This window comes from Aedes albopictus, chromosome 3, assembly GCF_035046485.1.
Source record: "Aedes albopictus strain Foshan chromosome 3, AalbF5, whole genome shotgun sequence".
In the NCBI taxonomy this organism is placed as follows: Eukaryota; Metazoa; Arthropoda; class Insecta; order Diptera; family Culicidae; genus Aedes; species Aedes albopictus.
The window spans coordinates 97,353,336-97,375,065 of record NC_085138.1 but is presented as its reverse complement, the minus strand read 5'-3'; the positions used below and the strand labels follow the sequence as shown (position 1 = coordinate 97,375,065).

Below are 21,730 nucleotides of genomic sequence, written 5' to 3'. Positions count from 1 at the left end.
GGAGATTCCTCCGGGAATTCCTCCGGAGATTCCTCCGGGAATTCCTCCGGAGATTCCTCCGGGAATTCCTCCGGAGATTCCTCCGGGAATTCCTCCGGAGATTCCTTCGGGAATTCCTCCGGAGATTCCTCCGGGAATTCCTCCGGAGATTCCTCCGGGAATTCCTCCGGAGATTCCTCCGGGAATTCCTCCGGAGGTTCCTCCGGGAATTCCTCCGGAGATTCCTCCGGGAATTCCTCCGGAGATTCCTCCGGGAATTCCTCCGGAGATTCCTCCGGGAATTCCTCCGGAGATTCCTCCGGGAATTCCTCCGGAGATTCCTCCGGGAATTCCTCCGGAGATTCCTCCGGGAATTCCTCCGGAGATTCCTCCGGGAATTCCTCCGGAGATTCCTCCGGGAATTCCTCCGGAGATTCCTCCGGGAATTCCTCCGGAGATTCCTCCGGGAATTCCTCCGGAGATTCCTCCGGGAATTCCTCCGGAGATTCCTCCGGGAATTCCTCCGGAGATTCCTCCGGGAATTCCTCCGGAGATTCCTCCGGGAATTCCTCCGGAGATTCCTCCGGGAATTCCTCCGGAGATTCCTCCGGGAATTCCTCCGGAGATTCCTCCGGGAATTCCTCCGGAGATTCCTCCGGGAATTCCTCCGGAGATTCCTTCGGGAATTCCTCCGGAGATTCCTCCGGGAATTCCTCCGGAGATTCCTCCGGGAATTCCTCCGGAGATTCCTCCGGAAATTCCTCCGGAGATTCCTCCGGGAATTCCTCCGGAGATTCCTCCGGGAATTCCTCCGGGAATTCCTCCGGAGATTCCTCCGGGAATTCCTCCGGAGATTCCTCCGGGAATTCCTCCGGAGATTCCTCCGGGAATTCCTCCGGAGATTCCTCCGGGAATTCCTCCGGAGATTCCTCCGGGAATTCCTCCGGAGATTCCTCCGGGTATTCTTCCGGAGATTCCTCCGGGAATTCCTCCGGAGATTCCTCCGGGAATTCCTCCGGAGATTCCTCCGGGAATTCCTCCGGAGATTCCTCCGGGAATTCCTCCGGAGATTCCTCCGGGAATTCCTCCGGAGATTCCTCCGGGAATTCCTCCGGAGATTCCTCCGGGAATTCCTCCGGAGATTCCTCCGGGAATTCCTCCGGAGATTCCTCCGGGAATTCCTCCGGAGATTCCTCCGGGAATTCCTCCGGAGATTCCTCCGGGAATTCCTCCGGAGATTCCTCCGGGAATTCCTCCGGAGATTCCTCCGGGAATTCCTCCGGAGATTCCTCCGGGAATTCCTCCGAAGATTCCTCCGGGAATTCCTCCGGAGATTCCTCCGGGAATTCCTCCGGAGATTTCTCCGGGAATTCCTCCGGAGATTCCTCCGGGAATTCCTCCGGAGATTCCTCCGGGAATTCCTCCGGAGATTCCTCCAGGAATTCCTCCGGAGATTCCTCCAGGAATTCCTCCGGGGATTCCTTCGAAGATTTCTTCAGAAATTCCTCCGGATTCCCTTCCGGGAATGCCTCCGGAGATTCCTTCGAGAATTTCTCCTAAAATTCCTCCGGTAATTTCTCCGGGAATTCCTCCGAAGATTCCTCCGGCCATTCCGGCGGAATTCTTCCGGCCATTCCGGCGATTCCTCCGGGAATTCCTCCGGGTATCCAGGAATCGCTCTAGAAGTTCCTTCAGGCATTACTTAATTGCGTCAGGAGGTTCTACGGGAACTTCAGGGGTTCCGGAGTTCCTCCGGAAATTGGTCCATGAAATTCGACGGGAATTCCTCCAGGAGTTCCTCCCAGAATAGCTTCAACAGTTCTTTCGGAATTGCTTCAATTGTTTTTTTTTTTTCGGGAATGACTTCAGGAGTTCCAGCGGGAATTGCTCCAGGAATTACTCCGGGACTGGCTCCAAGAGTTCCTCCGGGAATTGCTCCAGTAGTTCTTCCGGGAATCGCTCCAGGAGGTTCTATGTAAATCCCTCCAGGATTTCCTCTCGGAATCGCTCTAGGAGCTCCTCGGGGAATTGCTCTAAGAGTCCCCCGAGAATTTCTCTTGGACTTTCTTAGGGATTTCCACCTGTATGTTCTAAAAGAATCCCTCCAGGAGTTCCTCCGGGAATTGCTTCATCAGTTCCGCCGGGAATCTCCAAAAGATCCTCCGGGAATTGCTTCAGGAGTTCTTCCGGGAATAGCTCTAGAAGTTGCTCCGGTAATTGCTCCAGAAGTTCCTCCGGGAATTACTATAGGAGTTCCTCCTTGAATTGCTCCAGCAGGTTCTACGGGAACTCCTCCAGATGTTCCTTCTGGGATTGGTGCAGGAGTTGCTCAGGTAATGGCTCTAAGAAGTTCGACGGGAACTCTTCCAGGAGTTTCTCCCGGAGTTGCTCCATCAGTTATTTCGAGAGTTACTTTAAGTGTTTTTTCGTGAATGACTCCAAGAGTTCCAGCGGGAATTGCTCCAGTAGTTCTTCCAGGTATCGCTCCAGAAGGTTCTACGGAAATTCCTCAAGAATTTTCTCCCGAAATTGCTCTAGGACTCCCTCGGGGAAATGCTCTAAGAGTTCTCCCAATAATTGCTCTAGAAATTCCTTAGGGATTTCCTCCACAAGTTCCTTCGGGAATTACTCTAAGAGCTCCGTCAGGAATTCTTCCAGTATGTCCTAAAGGAATTCCTCCAGGAGTTCCTCCGGGAATTGCTCTAGGAGTTCTTCCAGGAATCGCTCAAGAAGTTCCTCCGGTAATTGTTTCAGAACTTCCTCAGGAAATTACTTCAGGAGTTCTTCCTTGAATGGCTTCAGGAGTCCCTCCGGAAGTTGCTCCAGGAGGTTCTACGGGAATTCCTCCAGAAGATCCTTTCGGAATTGGTTCAGGAATTCCTCCAGTAGTTCTTTCGAGAGTTGCTTCAAGGGTTCCCTCGGAAATAACTTCAGGAGTTCCACCGGGAATTGCTCCAGGAATTACTCCGTGAATGGCTCCATGAGTTCCACCGGGAATGGCTCAAGTAGTTCTTCTGGGAATCGCGCCAGGAGGTTCTACGGGAATTCTTCCAGGATTTCCATCCGGAATTACTCTAGGAGATCCTCCGGTAAATAACTGTAAGGTTCCCCCGAGAATTGCTCTAGGAGTTTCTTAGGGATTTCCTCCAGGAGTTCCTCTGGGAATTGCTTCTGCAGTTCTGTCGGGAATCGCTTCAGGAATTCCGCCAGGAATTACTCCAAGAAATCCTCCGGAAATTGCTTCGGGAATGCCTTCAGAAGTTCCTCCGGTAATTGCTCTAGCAGTTCCTCTGGGAATTACTTCAGGAGTTCCTCCTTGAATTGCTCCAGGAGGTTCTACGAGAACTTCTCCAAAAGTTCCTCCCAGAATTGGCTCAGAAGTTCCCCCAGGAACTGCTCCAGGAAGTTCCAGAACTGCTCCAACAGTTCTTTCGGGAGTTACTTCAAGTGTTTTTTTTTTTTTGGAAATGATTCCAGAAGCTACACCGGGGATTGTTCCAGAAATTTCTCCGGGAATGGCTCCAAGAGTTCCACCGGGAATTCCTTTCTTCCGGGAATCGCTCCAGGAGCTTCTACGGAAATTCTTCCAGAATTTCCTCCGGGAATTGCTCCGAGAGTTTCTCCGGGAATTGCACTAGGAGTTCTTCCGGGAATCGCCTCAGAAGTCCCTTCGGAAGTTCAGGAGTTCTTCCTTGAATGGCTTCAGAAGGAGTCTCTCCGAGAATTGCTCCAGGAGGTTCTATCGGAATTCCTCCAGAAGTTCCTCCCGGAATCGGTTCAGGAGTTCTTCCGGGAATTGCTCCAGGAGGTTCCACGGGAATTCCTCTCAGAATTGCTCCAGTAGTTCTTTCGGGAATGACTCCAGGAGTTCCTCCGGGAATTATTACAAGAGCTCCGTCGGGAATTGTTTCAGGGGTTTCGCCAGGAATGGCTCCAAGAGATCCTCCAGGGTTTGCTCCAGGAGTTTCTCCGGGCATTGCAATAGGCGTTCCTCCGGGAATTGCTCCAGGAGTTCCACCGGGAATTGCTTCAGGAGTTCCAATGGAATTCGCATCAGAAGCTTCTCCGGCAATGGCTCCGGCAATGGCTTTTTCCTCCGGGAATAGCTCTAGGAGTTCTTCTGGGAATCACTCCAGAAGTTCCTCCGGTAATTGCTCCAGAAGTTCCTTCGCGAATGGCTTCAGAACTTCCTCCGGGAATTGCTTCAGAAGTTACTCCTTGAATGGCTGCAGGAGTTCCTCGGGGTATTGCTCAAGTCGGTCCTCCAGAAACTACTCCAGGAGTAATTCCGGGAATTGCTCCAGGAGTTTCTACGGGTGTTCCAGATGTTCTTCAGGAAATTCCTATAGGAGAAACTTCAAGAATCCCTCTGACAATTTATACAGGAATTCCTCCAGGTACTCCATCGGGGTTTCCTTCAAGAGCTCCTCCACTACTTCTTTCAGGAGTGCTTCCAGGAGTTGCTCCGGGAATTTCTCAACAAGTTCAACTGGGATTTCTTCCAAGACTTCCTCCGAGCATTCCACCAGAAATGTATGCAGAGTTTTTTCCTATTTTTTTATAGAAGTATAGCAACGTAAAATTCCTCCAGGAGCTCCTCCGAGAATTCCTTCAAGAGTTAATTTGATCATTTCTGTGGAGCGACTGTTGATTCTTGGGCTTCGGGCTTTTTCGGCCTTGCAGTCTTCGGCGTGCCGACGACGTTTCAACGATTTTTCAAACCCTTGAGAAAGATGTCATAGACCATTGAAACGAAACAGCAAGGGTAAAAAAAACCAAGTCTTTGATAATTTCTCCACGAGTTTCTCCGTAAATTCAGCGAGGAGTTAGATCAGGAATTCCTCCAGGTGCTAATTCCTCTCAAATTTTCATTGAGAATGACTTTATTAGTTACACTAATGGCAATATCTCTAGGAGTTTCAATGGTATTCTCTCCAGGAGTTTTGCTGGGATTTTCTCTGGAAGTTAAACTAGGAATTCCACGAAGAGTTCATCTAGGTATTCTTTTAGGAGTTTAACCGAGAATTCCTCGAGGAGTTCCATAGGACATTGCTGTAGGCAATTTCTGTGAAAGATTCATCGGGAATTTCTCTAAGAAGTGTGCTATCCTTTTCTCTAGGAGTTCCACTGAGAATTTTTCATGGATTTACTCCAGAAATTTGTCCTGGAATACCTCCAGGAATACTTCCGAGAATTATATTAGAATAGATCGGCCACTAATTTATTCTGTAGGAGTTCCACTAGGAATTTCTCTGAAGTTTGCGCTGAAAATTTGTTTAGCTGTTCCTCCGGGAATTTCTCTAGGAGTTCACTAGGAATATCTCCACAACCTCCACTGGATATTGTTAAAAATGTTCCACTGATGACTTTGACAAAGTTTAAGCCGAAATTAGTTTTATACTTGCTTCGGAAACCTTTCCAGAAGTTCCTCTGGGGATTCTTTCAAGAGTTCCTTTGGATTTTTTTCCTGAAGCTTTTTCTTGATCTCTTCCACAATCTTCTTCGGAAATTCTCTCGGAAGTTTCTGCGGAATTTTTTTTATGGAAGTTTTCCTAAGAATTGTTCCACAAGTTGCTTCGGAAATCCTATTAGGAAGAATATCCGAAAATTTGTATAAAAATTACAGCAAGAATTCAGACGTTTTACCGTGATTTTTTTCTGAAGTTTCACCAGAAATTCTGCCATGAATTGTTCAGGAAATTCAATTCGAGGATTCTTCCAGATATTCCTCTGGTGATAATTCTTGAAGTTCCTCCGGGATATCCACCCGAAAGTTCTTTGGCTATTCTCAATTTTTTTCCAGGAATCATCCCAAAAGTTTCATTGGTAGATCCTCCCAAAATAAAAGTTTCATGAGGCCTTCCTAAAATAAATGGATGTTCGACCTAAGTAATCCTATGTATGTAAAATGTATTTGTGTTTTCTATATTTTTCTATATATTTAGCATTGAAATATTCAAATTCACATAATATCTGTCATTGAATTACGAATGCCATCAAATGTTCGTAAATCACACATCATTAATTTCAAATTCCAGTTACACCAAAGATTATACCCAGTGGCACGCCTCCCCTCAATTTGCAATTCAATTAATCAAGATGGAGAAATAATCAGCCAACTTCTCCATAAATTTATTATCCCAAAAAGACGGTGCTAAAACGGCTCAATAACTGTAATCTTATTTCTTACTCAAGCAATAACACCTCCCCGAGCTGCCGTGATTCACTTCTAATTGAACCTCCACCAACCAGCAAATCCGCTCCACCCTCAAATCTCCAATTACCCATCAGTGCCAATTACCTTCCCACCTACCTACCTCAAACAGAAGCCGGTTATCCGCAGGATGTGCCAGAAGTCGTCATACTCGTACAGCGAGTTCGGATTCAGGTGGAACCACAGCTGGAACACGTGGTGCGGCAGGAAGCAGATGATGAAAACCACCACGAAGGTAATCACCATTCGGGCCACGTGCCTCCGGGCGCGCGCCTGCGAACGGCTCTGGGGCCCAGCGTTCTCCCCCGGCATGTCCCGGGCGCTGGCGTGCAGTCGGTACGCCATCAGGATGTACAGGATGCCGATGATGGCCAGCGGAAGGAAGTAGTAAATGACCGAATTGACGATGGTTTTGTATCTGTGCGGCGATAGGGGGAAGGAGAATGAAACGAACGGGCAAATAAGTGTTAATGAACCGGATAAGGATTGAAGGAGTCCGTAGATGGGCGATGGATATCTGCTAGGGTGGCGCCCATAGTAATCACAATCAGTGTTCGCAAAACCCGTGAAGCTGCATTTAAAACATGCAAATACCCAAGTAACGAATGAGCTGTTATATGTACATATTTAAATTGATAGTTATTGGAGACTATGCATTCTCAACTTGTCACACTTTACTAGATCATTGCCCAAAATAGTCTATGTGATTAACTCTATTAGTTTTGCTTGGAAATATGATATAAGCAGAGTACATTGCTACTTATATAACTTTGGCTATATCATATTTGTACATTTTTTTAAACGTCAAGATATGAAATCTAAATGACAGTATTCAAAGAAATTTTTCGAAGGGGATCCCAAAAAACCTCTGAATTTTCTAGCAGCATTACTGCAAAATATTGTTAAGTGCTTCCTTGTGGAATGCAAGTATCACGTGGAAAAAATTCTGGTAGAATTTGCAAGGGAATTCCTGCTGAAGCTTCTAAACCCCTACAGAAAATAGATGTCACATAATAAGAAAGGGCCCTTATAACTGAAGCGTAACCGCAAGTGTATTCATTGAAACACCTTGACTTCCTTGACTTTCTGGGACATTGAGTATTTGTGCGTCTGTCAAACAATGCACAAATTCAAAAAATCATTGAGGAAGTTATAATACCCTCAAAAGTTCTCAATAAAACTTTAAGCTGAAATTCAAGCGTTGTCCTAGTTCCGACGTTACGACAATAATTTCCTTCAATTTTTTCTCCAGAAGAACATTATGGAAACTTATCCAAAGACTTTTTGAAAATGTCTAAGATAATGTCTTTTATGACTAACTAGAGTTTTTTTTCAGTTATTAATCATTCAATTTGTCTTTGCACGCAAATTGGATCATCACATCCGTGATGTTCATCTGGCCAACGTGCCTCTTCATGTGAACCAACATGCCTACCAATCTGGTAAGTCCACTGTGACTCTTTTACACAAGGTTGTTTACGATATCGAGAAAGCATTCGCTCAAAAGCAATCTTGTTTGGGTGTTTTCTTGGATATCGAGGGTGCCTTTGACAACGTGCCTTTCGATGCCATATTGGAAGCCGCACGGAGTCATGGTATATCTCCAATGATTCACCAAATGCTCAAAAACCGATATCTCTTCTCGGCATTGCGTCTAGCAGGGATTAGGAAATTGAGTGTTTGTGGATGCCCCCAAGGGGGAGTCTTGTTACCGCTTTTGTGGAATCTCGTAGCAGATACGCTATTGAAGCAACTCAATAATAGCGGTTTTCCTACTTTGCCGACGACTACCTAGCATTGTTAGTTGGTATGTGTATCACCACCCTTTTCGACCTGATGCAAAGCGCCCTTCAGGTAGTTGAGGGTTGGTGTCGCCAATATGGCCTTTTGGTTAATCCGAGTAAAACATCTATTGTTCTTTTTACGGAAAGGCGAAACCGTAATGGCGTTTGACCTTTGCGTCTCTTTGATTCTGAAATCGATGTGACTGAACAGGTAAAGTACGTTGATTCCAAGCTTTCCTGGACACCTCACATTCAGTTCAGAATCAAGAAAGCTTGCATGGCCTTCGGGCAATGCCTAAAACCCAAGTATATCAAATGGATCTACACAAATGTTGTTCGGCCAAAATTGGCCTATGGATGTCTGGTGTGGTGGCAAAAAAGGGCAAAATGAGAACGGTCCAATCAAAGTTAGGCCATCTCCAAAGGATGTACTTAATGGCGATGTCTGGAGCGTTCTCTTCAACTCCCACGGCAGCGCTCAAAGTTCTCTTTGACGTTGCTCCACTACACATTTATCTCAAACAAGAAGCACTTTCTTGCACTTACCGTCTACGGGTACTCGGTCTACTAGAGGAAACTCCTGTGAACCGCATATCAACACACACCTCGTTGTTTCCACTTTTGGTGAATTGGGACCAAATTGTCCTTGCTCCAAGTGATCTTTTCCATATAGGACATTTTCCACGAAATTCCCTTCCCGGGAAAAGTGGACATCTGGATATCTGGAAAGAAGTATTTCAGACGGCATCGTATGTTACACTGGTGGCTCCCTTCTCGAAGGTCGAGCAGGTGCTGGTGTTTATTCTCGTGAGCTAAGGCTGTATCAGTCTTACTCACTTGGTAGACACTGCACCGTTTTTCAGGCCGAAATCTTTGCTCTTATGTGCGGAGTGCAATCAGCACTTCAGCAGCACGTAATGGGCAAGGTAATACTCTTCTGTTCAGATAGCCAGGCTGCTATTAAAGCACTTGCTTCAGCCAACTCCAGGTCGAAGATAGTTATCGCTTGTCGAACTCAAATCGAGCAGCTGAATTCAGCAAACGCTGTTCACCTTGTATGGGTACCTGGTCATTCTTCCATCGCTGGAAATGAATTGGCTGATGAGTTAGCTCACACTGGAGCATCACATGACTTCATTGGCCCTGAACCAGCTATTCCGATATCGAAGTGTTGGGTAAAGATTCACACCTGGGCTGCTACTCAACACAGACAATACTGGAATAGTTTGGAGTCATGTCGTCAAACCAAAATGTATTGTACTGAGCCATCGCCAAGGGTAGCGAAGTATCTTACAAATCTGTCAAAGCAGAATTGCAGCATTCTGGTCAAAGCATTGACTGGCCACTGCCGACTCAGCTATCACATGGCGAATATTCAGCAAGCTGATTCATTTGCATGTGATAGCTGTGAATCCGATTATGGAACTTCGTATCATTTGATATGTAACTGTCCAGTTTTCGCGCAACTGCGTTTCCGAGTATTCGGTAAACACTTATTATGTGAAACTGACTTCAGAAACCTGAATCTTCAGGATATTCTGTTGTTCTTAACCCGCTGTGGTAAAGAGCTATAGGCTCTCTTTCGCTTTATGCGTTATTACAGTGCCCTTTTCAGGGCGCTGTTTGAACCCGTTGTGGTACGCTTGTGCGTTAGTATCCTCTTACAGGGTACTTTTCCTATTTCCCTACCTGTTCTTATCCCCATCCCTATCCTTATTTCCTTCCTTTTCCCTCAGGTAGATGATGAAATAGACTATTATTTTGGCGATGGCACAAATGTCCCAAATGGAGGATAATGTGCCTCTGGAGCCGGCCTTCTGATACCTGATACCAGTGACTCTGAAAGAACCACACGATATATTCGAACGAATCGCAGGACTCTTTTGTAGGAGCAGCAGGGGGTATCCTTGAAGGAATTTACATATGAATTCCTGAATACATCTGTGCATGAATTCCTTTAGTTTCTGGAAGATAATTGTAAAAGAATTCCTTTATGACTTCTTGAAGAGTTTCCTGACTCCTGTATCCCTCTTAAAAAATTCCAATACAAATTCCAATACAAACTAATACAAAATCCTTCAAGGAGTTCAAAAAAAACTTCAGGATTTCTAAAATATCTGACTGAACCCCTGAAAAATTTTTTGAAAAGAACCCAAGAGAAAATCTGAAGGAATCACTACGGGAACTCCTGGAGCAATCCGCGAAAGAACTCCTGGAGATATTCCTGAAGGAATTCCTGGAGAAATACCTAGAGGGATTTTTTTCAAGTATGCCTGGAGTAAATCCTGAAGGAATTTTTTGAAAGTATACCTGGAGGAATCCCTGGAGGAATTCTTAGAGCAAATATGGCAGACACCGCTGGAAAACTTTCTTAAGAAATCGCTAGATGAATTCCTAGATAAATTTCTAAATAAATACTTGGAGGAATTTCTGGACGAAATCTTGAAGAAATCCCCTGAGGTATTCTTGGAGAAATCACTGGAGGAAATTCTGGATGAATTTCTGAAGGAATAAATGAAAGATTTCTTGGTGAAAGGCATCTCTGGAACAACCTTTGGATAAATTCTTAGATGAATTCCTGGTGAAGTATTTATAATTCTTAGAGAAATCCCGTGAGCTGGAAGAACCCATGGAAGAATTTCTTAAGGAATTCCTGGAGGAATTCCTGTAAGAATAGCTGGAGGAAACCGTGGAGAAATTCCTGGAGCAAAACCTGGAAGAAACCTGAAAGAATCCCTGGATGAATTCCTAGAGGATTCCTTAGAGGATTTCTGGTAGGAAATCCTGAAGAAATTTCTGAAGAAACCTTGAGAAACTCCTGGAGGAATCCTTAACGAAATTTCTAAGGAAGATCTTAGAAGAATACCTAGTGAAATTTTTGGAAAAATCCCTGGAGAAATCTCTGAATTTCTGGAGGAACCTCAGGAGGAACGCCTGAAGAAACTTCTGCACAAATTCCTGTCGGAATACTAGGAGGAATTCCTGGAAGAACTCTTGGAAAAAATCTGCCATAACCCCAGGGAGAATTCCTGGAGAAATCCCTGGAAGAATTCCTGGAAGAATTCCTGGAGAACTCACTGAATGAATTCCTGGAAGAATCTGTAGAGGAGTTCTGAGAAGAATACCTGCAGACATTTTTGAAGAAATTCCTAGAGAAATTGTTAGAAGAATTCCCAGAGAAATTCTTAAAGGAATTTCTGGAGGAATTCCTTGTGAAATTTCTGGGGGAATACGTGAAATAATACCAAAAGGAAACCCAGGAAAAAAATCCCGGATGCATCCCTTCGAAAATTCCTGGAGGAATTCCTGAAGAAATTCCAGAACGAATCTTTGAAGGACTCCCTGGAGGATTTCCTGCAGAAATTTCAGGAGTAATTTCTGTAAGAATTTTCGAAGGAATTCCTGGATCAACTCCTGGAGAAATTCCTGCAGAAATTTGTGAAGAAATTCTTAGAAAAAATCCTAGAGGTATTTCCAGAGGAACTTCAGGAGGGAAAAAAACAAATTCCTGGAGAAATTCCTGGAGGAATCTCTGCAAGAAAACTTAGGAATCCCTGAAGGAATTCTTAGTGAATTCCTTGAGGAATTCCTTGTGGGATTTCTAAATGATTCCTGGAGGAATCCCGGGTAAAGGTGAAATACTGACGATCAAAACGTGATATTGGTTTGATTGATATAAGAGATAAAAGATCTGATAATAATATCTGAAAAATGTTCCTGGAACATCTGAACAATATCTAAAATTGATATTCCTAGATCAAACGAATAGCTTGCTGCTATTGGTTAGATCTTACAAAATCGAATTTTAATCTGATGATGATGTTCCAGGAGTAAATTTCAGATATTATTTTCTGATCTTTTATCTCTTATATCAATCAAACCAATATCACATTTTGATTTCAATATCAAAATATGCTATTATTGAGCTCTTTTCCTCTACCCGGGATCTATGGAGGAATCCCTGGAGGAAAAATTCCTGGAGGTAATCCTGGAAGAAATCCTGGAGGAATCCCTGAAGAAATTCCTGAACGAATTTCTGAATGAATTCCTTGAGGGCTTCCAGGAAAAATTCCTGAAGGAATTCTTGATGTAATTCCTGGAGAAGTTCCTGGAGAAATGCCTGGATGAAATTGTAGAGGAATGCCTGGAGGAATTGCTGGAATAATTGCTGGATAAATTCCGGGAGTAATCCCTGGTGGAATTTTTGAAAGAGTTTCTGGAGGACTTTCTCGAGGACTTCTGGAAGAAATCCTTGAAGGAATTCCTAGAGGAACCTCAGGCAGGAGGAATACATGTAGGAATCCCTGGAGTAATTCTTGGAATAACTATTGGAGAAACTCCGGGAGGAATTCCGGGAGGAATTTTTTAAGGAATTCCTGGAGAAATTACCACAGTAATTTCAGAAAGAATTCCTGGATCCATTTCGAAATATATTTGTAAAAAAAACACTAGGGTGATTTCTGGTGGAATTCTTAAAGGTATTCCTGTACGAGTCCCAGAATAAAATCCTGGATGAATGAATCAAGGAATCCCTATTAGAAATCCCTAGAGTACTCCTGCGAATTTACTGAGTACTCCCTAGAGAATTTTTGAAGTATTCCTAAAAGAATTCCTGCAGGAATTCGTAGGACAATCCATAGAGGATTCCGTAGAGCAGAGCCGTAGCGTGGTCCCATGGCGCCCTTGGCAAGCATCCAGATTGGCGCCCCACGACAATTGGACATTGTTAATTAGCATAACTTTATAGTAATTTTGTTTTATAAATTTCTTGAAAAGATTGATTTCGGTGGTTCGAAGGCACAAATTCACGCAAATTTTTTTATAGTGTTTTTCTTTGGGAAAAACACTATGAGAGTTGCCAAGAAATTTTCCAAAATTTATTTCTCTTATACGAGTAGAAGTACAAACACATTTTGCATTTCAAGAATCTCACTAAGATCAGCATAATAATTAGGAATGACAGTTCAGATTCCTAACAAAAATGATGCATGAATTTCTTCAAGAAATCTTACTCTTTTCTTTTCTGAAATTTTTGTTCAACTGAATTTAGTTTTCAATTGGTTTTACTAAAATATTTTCCAGAAGATCTGTAAGACAATTTCAATAATCATAGACGAACCATAGATATGGATAATTACCAGGAGGAACTCCTGAATAAATCTTCATTTAAGCTTTTTTTTGGAATCTCTGGAAGAATTCCTGCTGGATTTACAGAATGAAAATATGCAGGAATCACTGAAGAAATTTCTGCAGGAATATCCGGTGCATATGGACATCCACGTGGAATAGTTGTATGGAGAAATAGAAGTATGAAGATTTTTGGAAGGAATCTGTGAAGGAATTTCTGAAGGTATCCTTGAAGAAAATTTACAGGTTTATCACTGAAATATTTGTGGAGTATCTGCTGAAATTCTTCGAGGAATATTTGGAAGATTATCTAATAAAACGCTTAGAGAAATATCAGAAATAATTCTTTGACTAATTTCTGAATAAATGCCTGGATATCCTAAATCTTGAATTTCTAAAGAAATATTTAAATGAATGTTTAGAAAATCATCAGTAGTAGTTTCAAGACAATCTCTTGTGAACATGTTTAGGATTTTTAAAAAAGGACTTTTAGAAAGAACTTTCACTAGAACTTTAAAAGCAAACACAAGTTTACAAAATAAAACGAAGGTCGTGAACTTCTGTCAACGACCGAAATTTTTTAAGTACAATTTAGCGCTGATTTCGAAACCGTGCTTCAGAAATTTTTAAGTAAAACAGTTTTTTAGTTTTAGCCCATTATCGAGTTTTACAATTTTTTAAATTACTAGCTGTCCCCGGCAAACTTTGTCTTGCCTACTGCGTTTTTTGACGTTTTAAGTTTCCATCCAAGACCAAGTCCCCGGTCACAAAACGTATGTAAGATCGATTTTTAAAAACTCTCAATTTTTCCATGTTTTTTGCCTCATAAACCTTCCTTGGGTGAAAACTAACAGAACAAAACTAAGACGATTAGAATCGGACCTTCCGTTCGCAAGTTATGCGCGGTCCCACGTATGCCACTGCATTTTTATATATATATAGATAGATGTAATTTACTGAAATTGAAATATCTTGCGTTTTTGACGTAGGACTACGTCTCTGTTTTCTATACCCGGTGTCATTTCAAAATTTATGAAACCAAGAGCGTTACGTTTGAGTGAAAGATTTTAAGCGCTCACTGTATCTTTCCCACTGAACGAAATGATAAACAAATCCCGTTATCCGAGAGATGAAACTCCCGCGTTCAATTTGTAATATTCGGTGAACCTAAAAATCATTGATAAATAGTTGAAAAGTTGTTTTAAAGTTAGACATTGAAATCGCTGAAATCTATAAATATGGGTAGCGGACAAATTTTCTCGTTCAGTCTACCAACGCTCTCTGATTGGTGCGCATCGTGGGGGCAACTACGATGCAGGAAGGAATGCGATCATGCGAGAGCTGATCGTCAGTTCCATTTCGACCACCGTCGAGGTGACACCTCGAGCTGGGCAGCGGCACATCGACTCAGCGACGACACTTGGCTATCGTACTGATAGCACCAGGAATCTCATTCACAACAGCAAGCGGCGGGCCAGTTTTCGATTGCGTCTAGCGTTGAGCGCGGAGAAAACCAACACGAATTGCGTGGCATTTTCATCAAAATCGTCCATTATTCAAACGGTTCTTTTCAGGACCATCGAAAAAGATTTCTCAAGAGTTAATTGGATGAATTTCCACCCTCGATCGAGAAAGGTGAACCTAGTGCAAAGCAAGGACAGAGCGGCGTTTCTCAGCAAAAGCAAAGCCCTTGGCAAAGCCGGTCATTAATCGCATGCACGGCAGCAAGCGGCGGGCCAGTTTTCGGTGGCGTTCAGCATTTAGTGCGGAGAAAACAAACACGCATAGTGGCATAGTGAATTAATTTAATTTTCCTCCTAATTTAAGGACCATCGAAAATGATTTTTCAAGAGCTGTGAATCGGATAATTCCATTCCAACGAACGGGAAAAGTGTAGTACAACCGAAAAGTGAATGATTTTGAATGCTTGGTGACTCAGCCAGCAACAATTATGACGTCTAACTGTTCCACCCGGACTTTGGCAACGCATTATCATATCCGGACCATTTTGCGTGAAAAATGTTTCAATTCTAACATTTTCCAAATTAAAATGATCTAAATCATCTAATATTTTGGTTACATTATCCGTTCAATGGAAATTTTCTCATTTCTCGGTTGATTAATCGTTTGATGCGTCTGGAGCATAAGGGGCGGGTCATGCAAACGAAATTAACTGAAAAGCCAGCCGAATGGGAGGAGCTTCATCTGCCAATCTAGGGGTATAAAAGCAGTGTTCTCTGTTTTCTTTCGTCATTTTCGTTGGATCAGTCAAGGAGGTTGGAGGTGGATGTCACCTCCAGCAAGGCAGCAGCACAACAACCCAGCGACTACTCTCGGATATCGTGCTGATGATAGCACTTGGAATCGCATCCATGGCAGCGGCGGTGGGCCAATTTTCGACGGCGTCCAGCATTCTCCGCACTCCGCAGCGAAAACCAACACGCATTGCATGGCATTTTGAATGCATCAAAATCGTCCATTATTCAAACCGGTCCTTTTCAGGACCATCGAAAATGATTCCTCAAGAGTTAATTGGATAATTTCCAACATCGATCGAGATGTAGTGCAACCAAAAAGCAAAAGACAGAGCATCGTTGCCAGCAATAGTGAAACTGGTCATTATTGTAATCCACGGCGGTCCAGTTTTCGGTGGCGTTTATCATTCAGCACGGAGAAAACCAACACGCATTGCGTGACATGGTGAATTCATGCCATTTCGTTCCTAAAATCGTCAATTAATCAAACGGTCTTGTTCAGGACCACCGTTAATTATTCCTTAAGAGTTTGTGAATCAGCTAATTTCATTCCATCGAACGAGAAAAGTGTGGTGCAATTGAGAAGTGAAAGATTGAATACTTGGTGGCCCAGCAATAATGATGAAACCGGTCACTAATGGCCTAATGGTTCCACCCGGAATTTAACAACGCATTATTCTATCCGAACTATTTTGCGTGAAACATTGTTTAATTAAAATTAAGTTTAAACATTTTTCGAAAATGTTCGAAGGTGAATATATGACGAAGCCACACCTAGAATTTTCTAGAGCACAAATCTGAAGAACCGAATGTCGGTTTGCGCTTAAAAGTTGATCGTTTGGTTACCCGCTGGTGGTTTGCTCATTTCTCGGTTGGTTAGTTGCTTGATGCGTCTGGAGCATTCGGGGCGGGTCATGCAAACGAAATAAACTGGAAAGCCAGCCAAATGGGAGGAGCCTAATCTACTAATCAAGGGGAATAAAAGCAGTGACCTCTGTTTTCTTCCGTCATTTTCGTTGAATCAGTCAAAGGGAATGGATGTCACCTTCGCAGCTGCGCACCAATCCTGCGATGACTCTCGGCTATTTAGCTGATAGAACCAGGAATCTCTAGAATCTGGAACCAGGAATCTCAGGCTATATGGAACAGGGCCCATATAGCCGAGGCGGTAAACGCACGGGTATTCAGCATGACCATGCTGAGGGTAACGGGTTCGATTCCCGGTCGGTCCAGGATCTTTTCGTAAAGGAAATTTCCTTGACTTCCTTGGGCATAGAGTATCTTCGTGCCTGCCACACGATATGCACATGCAAAATGGTCATTGGCAGAGGAAGCTCTCAGTTAATTACTTTGGAAGTGCTCATAGAACACTAAGCTGAGAAGCAGGCTTTGTCCCAGTGAGGACGTTACGCCAAGAAGAAGAAGAAGAAGAACCAGGAATCTCATCCACGGCAGTAAGCGATGGCAGTTTTCGATGGCTTCCAGCATTCAGTGCGGATAATTTTCAATTGTCTTGCCGAAATCTCCTGTTATTTAAAAGGTTCTTTTCAGGACCAGTGAAAATTATTCCTCCAGAGTTATGAATCGGATAATTAAAAGCGACAGACTGAAAACTTAGCAACAGTATAGCCGGCCTCTAATTGTTGTTCGCGTAACTATACAACGTATTGTTGAATCTAGCAATTGAGTTGTGTCAAATACACATGGCTACGGTGGCTCCATCTGTTCATTTCATAGCGGCAATTTTAGTTATTTTAATGATTGTTGCGATCGCAATATGATGTTTGGGAAGCTATGGCTTAACGCCTTTCAATATTATAATCATTCTTTCCTTTCGACGAAAATTCTTTCAAACAACGGTTGAACATTTATCTTCAAAATAAAATAATACTCAACCCTCAAGTGATGGCCAACCGCGCGAGTTACGGAAGGTTTAACTAATTAACATCTTATGAATGCGTTCAGTGAAATGGATCACATAGGTAACAACTTTAATCAACACATCACTCCGCCGATTTGAATTTTGCCAGCATACATTGTGTAGGCCTTTTATCGTCGGTTTCCTGCAATAGGGGCACAACTCAAAAAATGTGAATTTTCAGAATAAGCGTTTGAAAATTGGCAATCATGAAGCACCTCCTGCAAATTCACTAATTTCTCTCATCATTTGACAAAAGTAAACAAATTTTGATTGTTGTATCATTGAAAGGGGCTGAAGGACTATCTGTTTCATGAATTTTTGACAACTATTTTTCAACGACTATTGAAAAAATTGACTGATTTTGAGTTGTGCCCTTACTGCGGAAAATTGGTGAAAATGCCCAAATCTCGCGTTTCTCATCGAATTTTGGAACGGGTCTTTGTGAGATGAAATTTTACATAGTTTTTCATCATTTGCCATCAAAATCTCAAAAATGACATATTTTGAGTTGTGCCCCTATTGCAGGAAACCGACGTTATGTGATAAATTCGTTATGCATTTATTTACGAAGGTCGGACAACAATGACACGAAAAATCTGCTGATTTAAGACTTCAAATTAAAGGGCCCATTTCAATATATAAAAGTCGGAACCTCATTCCAGCCTTTGTCCTACGTCAACAATGCGGTTATGTCTCAGACATTACCCACCCCTAGTTTTTTTTAACCAATTTTTAAACTTTTTCCACAAATTGAAAGCTGAATATATTTCCTTTCGATCCTCCGAATGCAGGTTTTGCGTCAGATTGATGAAATTCAAGATATTGGCGAGTTTAAGGGACGATCTCCCTAAATTTTAGCAAAATTTCCAAAAATATTCACAGAAATGTATTTTTTTTTTTCAATAAGAAAAAAACAATTTAAAATTTTTTTCTCAACGTTTATTTGACATAGTATATGTAGGCAAGATACAATAAAAAATTCAGCTCAATCGGAGCATTGATTACGGAGAATGAGATGAATTAAATGAGCGACTTTGCTTAAAAATAGAACAAAAATCGATTTCAAATCATCAACCTTGTATGGAAAGTCGAAAAAAATTCCGCTCTACTGTAATTTTTTTTTCTTCGCGTTTTCGAACTCAGGGCATGATTCTACACCAAAAATGATCATCAGCTTACCGAGTTCAAAATTGCTGTAAACTAGTGATATTGAAACAGAACTTGAAAGCATTTGCTAAATAAAAACCTAAAGTAGTTTCTCAAAAAAGAACATGGTAAATGTTCAAAATAAACTAGAGAATCCTGATTTTTTTGAGAATATGAAAACACTAAAAAAAAACAAATGAGCAATCATAGATACTGAAAATGGTGAAATCTTGATAACAGTCAAGAAAACAATAGCATCATTTTGTTTCCTTCTAGCCTTAGGCTTTTTTAGCGCCCCTCTGAGGCTGTCGCCCTTGGCGGGGGCCAACCTGGCCAACCGCACGCTACGGCTCTGCGTAGAGGCATTCCTGAAGAAATATCTGGAGGAACCCCTGCACTATGGGGGATTCCCATACACGCGGGCAGACAAAAATATTGTAATCACATTTTCGAGGATTTCTTAGTTGGCTGTAGGTGATTCGTCCAAAATATATTGTTAATGAAGATTTTGAAGCATCTTGATCAAGTAATGAAAAGGGTGTATTTTCAATATGGCCGAAAAACTAATAATATATAAAAAAATGTTTTTTTTTTTAATTTTATCTTTTTCATTTGTTTTCTTCATATGGAGTGATCAAAATATTGTGGATTTACTGCAAAAAATTAGTACCAAAGGGAATTTGCATAAAATTTTTGAGAAAAAGGTTTGCGAAAAAACGCTGAATCTCTCAATACCGCATTTTACCTAAGCATTTCGTATTAAAAATCGTAAGTGTAGAAATAAAGTTTGACCTTAAACTGATTTTGGGCCTGGGAATGTTTGGAAAAAATAGATGCCGATCAACTAAATTCGAATATCATGCCTTTTTCAACTTCTTCTCCTTCTTTCGCCGTTTTTCTTACAGTAAGATATTCCTGTAGAAATTCTTCGAATAATTTCAGATGGAATTATTCCTGCAATCTCTTGCGAAATTTTGGAAGGAATATTTGGAGAAATCCTTACACAAATGTGGAGAAATTGCTGAAGTAAATCTCGAAAACAACACTGTAGATCAGGCTATGGAAAATTCCTGAACAAATAGTTTATGCTTATATAGCTTATGAGATTATGAACATCTGAAACAGTCATTACGATTCCAAAAATTGCGATGACGATTTGCATATTCACATATCGGGCGCCCATGCCGCTTATTAGTGATCTCAAGTCAGGCCCCCACTGGGCCCCCCTCCAGAAAAAAATTGTTGGTATGAACAAAAATGTTTCCGATTAAGTCGTGTTAGTGTATCGATCTAAAAAATCGGCTACAATGATGTTTTCCAGAAATTCCGCCAGGGTTTCTTCCTGGAATTTCTTTGGTAATATCTTTTGAAATCCCTCCAGGATTTCTCACAAGACTCTTTCCATATTTTTTTCAGATCATTTGTCTTAGTATTCCTTTTGAAACCACTCGGGATTGTTCCCAGAGATCTTCACGGAGTCCCTATCAGAAATAGTCCCGAAATTCTTGGTGCTCTTTTCGAAATTTCGTTAGTAGTTGGTACCGGAGATCTTGCAGGATTTTTCAACGAGTTTTCTCAGAATGTCTCCTGGGATAACTTACGAGATTTTTTGTAAGAAATTCCCGAAAAGTAAGGAATCCCTGTAAAATTTTACGAAAAACTCCACAAAGACTTATTGGAGAAATCTCGAGAGGAACTTCGAAAGAAAATCCGAGACAAACTGGAACATCTCGGAAAAAAGTGGAAGTAAGGAGGATCTCTGGGAAACTCTAAGAGAAATCCCTGGAAGAACTACGGGTGAAAGCCTGCTAGTCAACCCAAGAAACATATTAGAAAACTCTCTGGAAGAAATCCCACAAAAAAACTTCTGCAAACATCCCGAGAGAAACTGTTGGAAAACTATCCCAAAACCAGTAAGATAAATCTCTGGAAGAACTTTAGAACATTTTTGGCAGGATCTCTGCGAGGAATCCAGAAGTAGTTCCTGAAAGAATTTCGGGAGAAGTTACTGGAGTAATCCCGGAGATTTGTAGAAAGATATCAGAAAGAATTCCCGAAGAAATCTCTGGAACTACTGGAGGAATCTCGCATGGAAGGAGTCCCTGACGGAATTTTGCAAGAAGTTTCTGAAGGAATCTCGGAAAGAATTCCTGAAGCAATTGCCAAATCTCGGGTGAAATTGCTGGAATTTCCAGGAATACTTTCTGGAAGCGCATCAAAACTTCTAAAAACATTCCAAAATAAACTACTGGGAGAATCTCGGATGATATTCCTGGAAGATTCACGGAACTCATTGAGAAATCTCAGAAGAAATCCCAGAAGGAATCTTTGAAGGAATCCTGGATGAAGTTTCTGAAGGAATCTCAGATGGAACCTTTGAGGAATCTCAGAAAGGTCCCAGAGGGAATTTCTGCAGGAACCCAAAAAAGGAATCTTAGATGGCGCTCTCTGAGAAATCGCAGAAGGAAATCCCAGAGGGATCCAATAATAAATTTGTGGAAAAACTACGGAAAAAAAAATTCTGGGGAAATCTCAGGAAAAGTTGCAGAGTAATCCTGGAAAGAATTCCTGTAGGAATCTCCAGATTAATTTGTAGAGAAATTTCGGAAGAAATTTTAAAGAAATCTAGGAACTCCTTAAGTAGTCCCAAAATGTATTTCTACAGAAATCCTAGAAAGAATCTATGAAAGAATCCCGGGAGAACTTCCTCTAGGAGGCCTGGCAAGATTCCCAGACGGATACTTTTTAAGAATCTCCGAAGAAAAACCAGGAAAACTCCCAAAGGGAACTCCTGATGGAATTCTTAATAAATGCCTGGAAGAATCACATCAACCACTTCCTGGGAATCCCAGAAGAAATTTCTGTAGAAGTCCTGGAATAAGCCGCGAAGGATTTCTTGGAAGTATCCGCTCCAGGAGGTCCTTCAGAGATTCCACAAGAATTCTATCCGGAATGTCTCCACAATATGCTTCGCGGTTTCTCCACAATGTTGTTCCAGGTGTTTCTTCTGGGATTGCCATGAAGTTCTGGATGAGATTCTTCCGGGGGGTTTATTTTAGATTCCGTCAGAAGTTCCCTCTTGGGGTTTTCCAGGATTTTTTTCTGATATTCCTTAAAAGGTCCCCTCTGAGATTCCTTCAAAAGCATTTGCCAGGATTTCTCCAGGAAGCATTCCCGGGACTGTTCCTAAGATTCTTTCTTAGATACCTCGAGAAATTAATTTCAGGGGTTCTTCCAGGATTACTTCTTCTAGAAAAGAATTACCAAAGCCATCCCGGGGGAATCTTCGAGAGAGTTCCAGAAC

The 21,730-nt window shown here is 42.1% G+C and overlaps 1 protein-coding gene across 2 annotated transcripts in view; it reads right to left on the bottom strand.

Annotated features, from left to right (window-relative positions):
* The window catches only part of LOC115267628 (neuropeptide CCHamide-2 receptor-like), a 204,338-nt gene that overhangs the window by 6,230 nt on the left and 176,378 nt on the right, over window positions 1–21,730 (bottom strand). For both annotated transcript variants that reach the window (XM_062855480.1, XM_062855481.1), the window contains exon 5: window positions 6,297–6,611. In XM_062855480.1, the coding sequence (XP_062711464.1) occupies window positions 6,297–6,611 (315 nt within the window). The remainder of the gene's footprint in view (window positions 1–6,296; window positions 6,612–21,730) is intronic.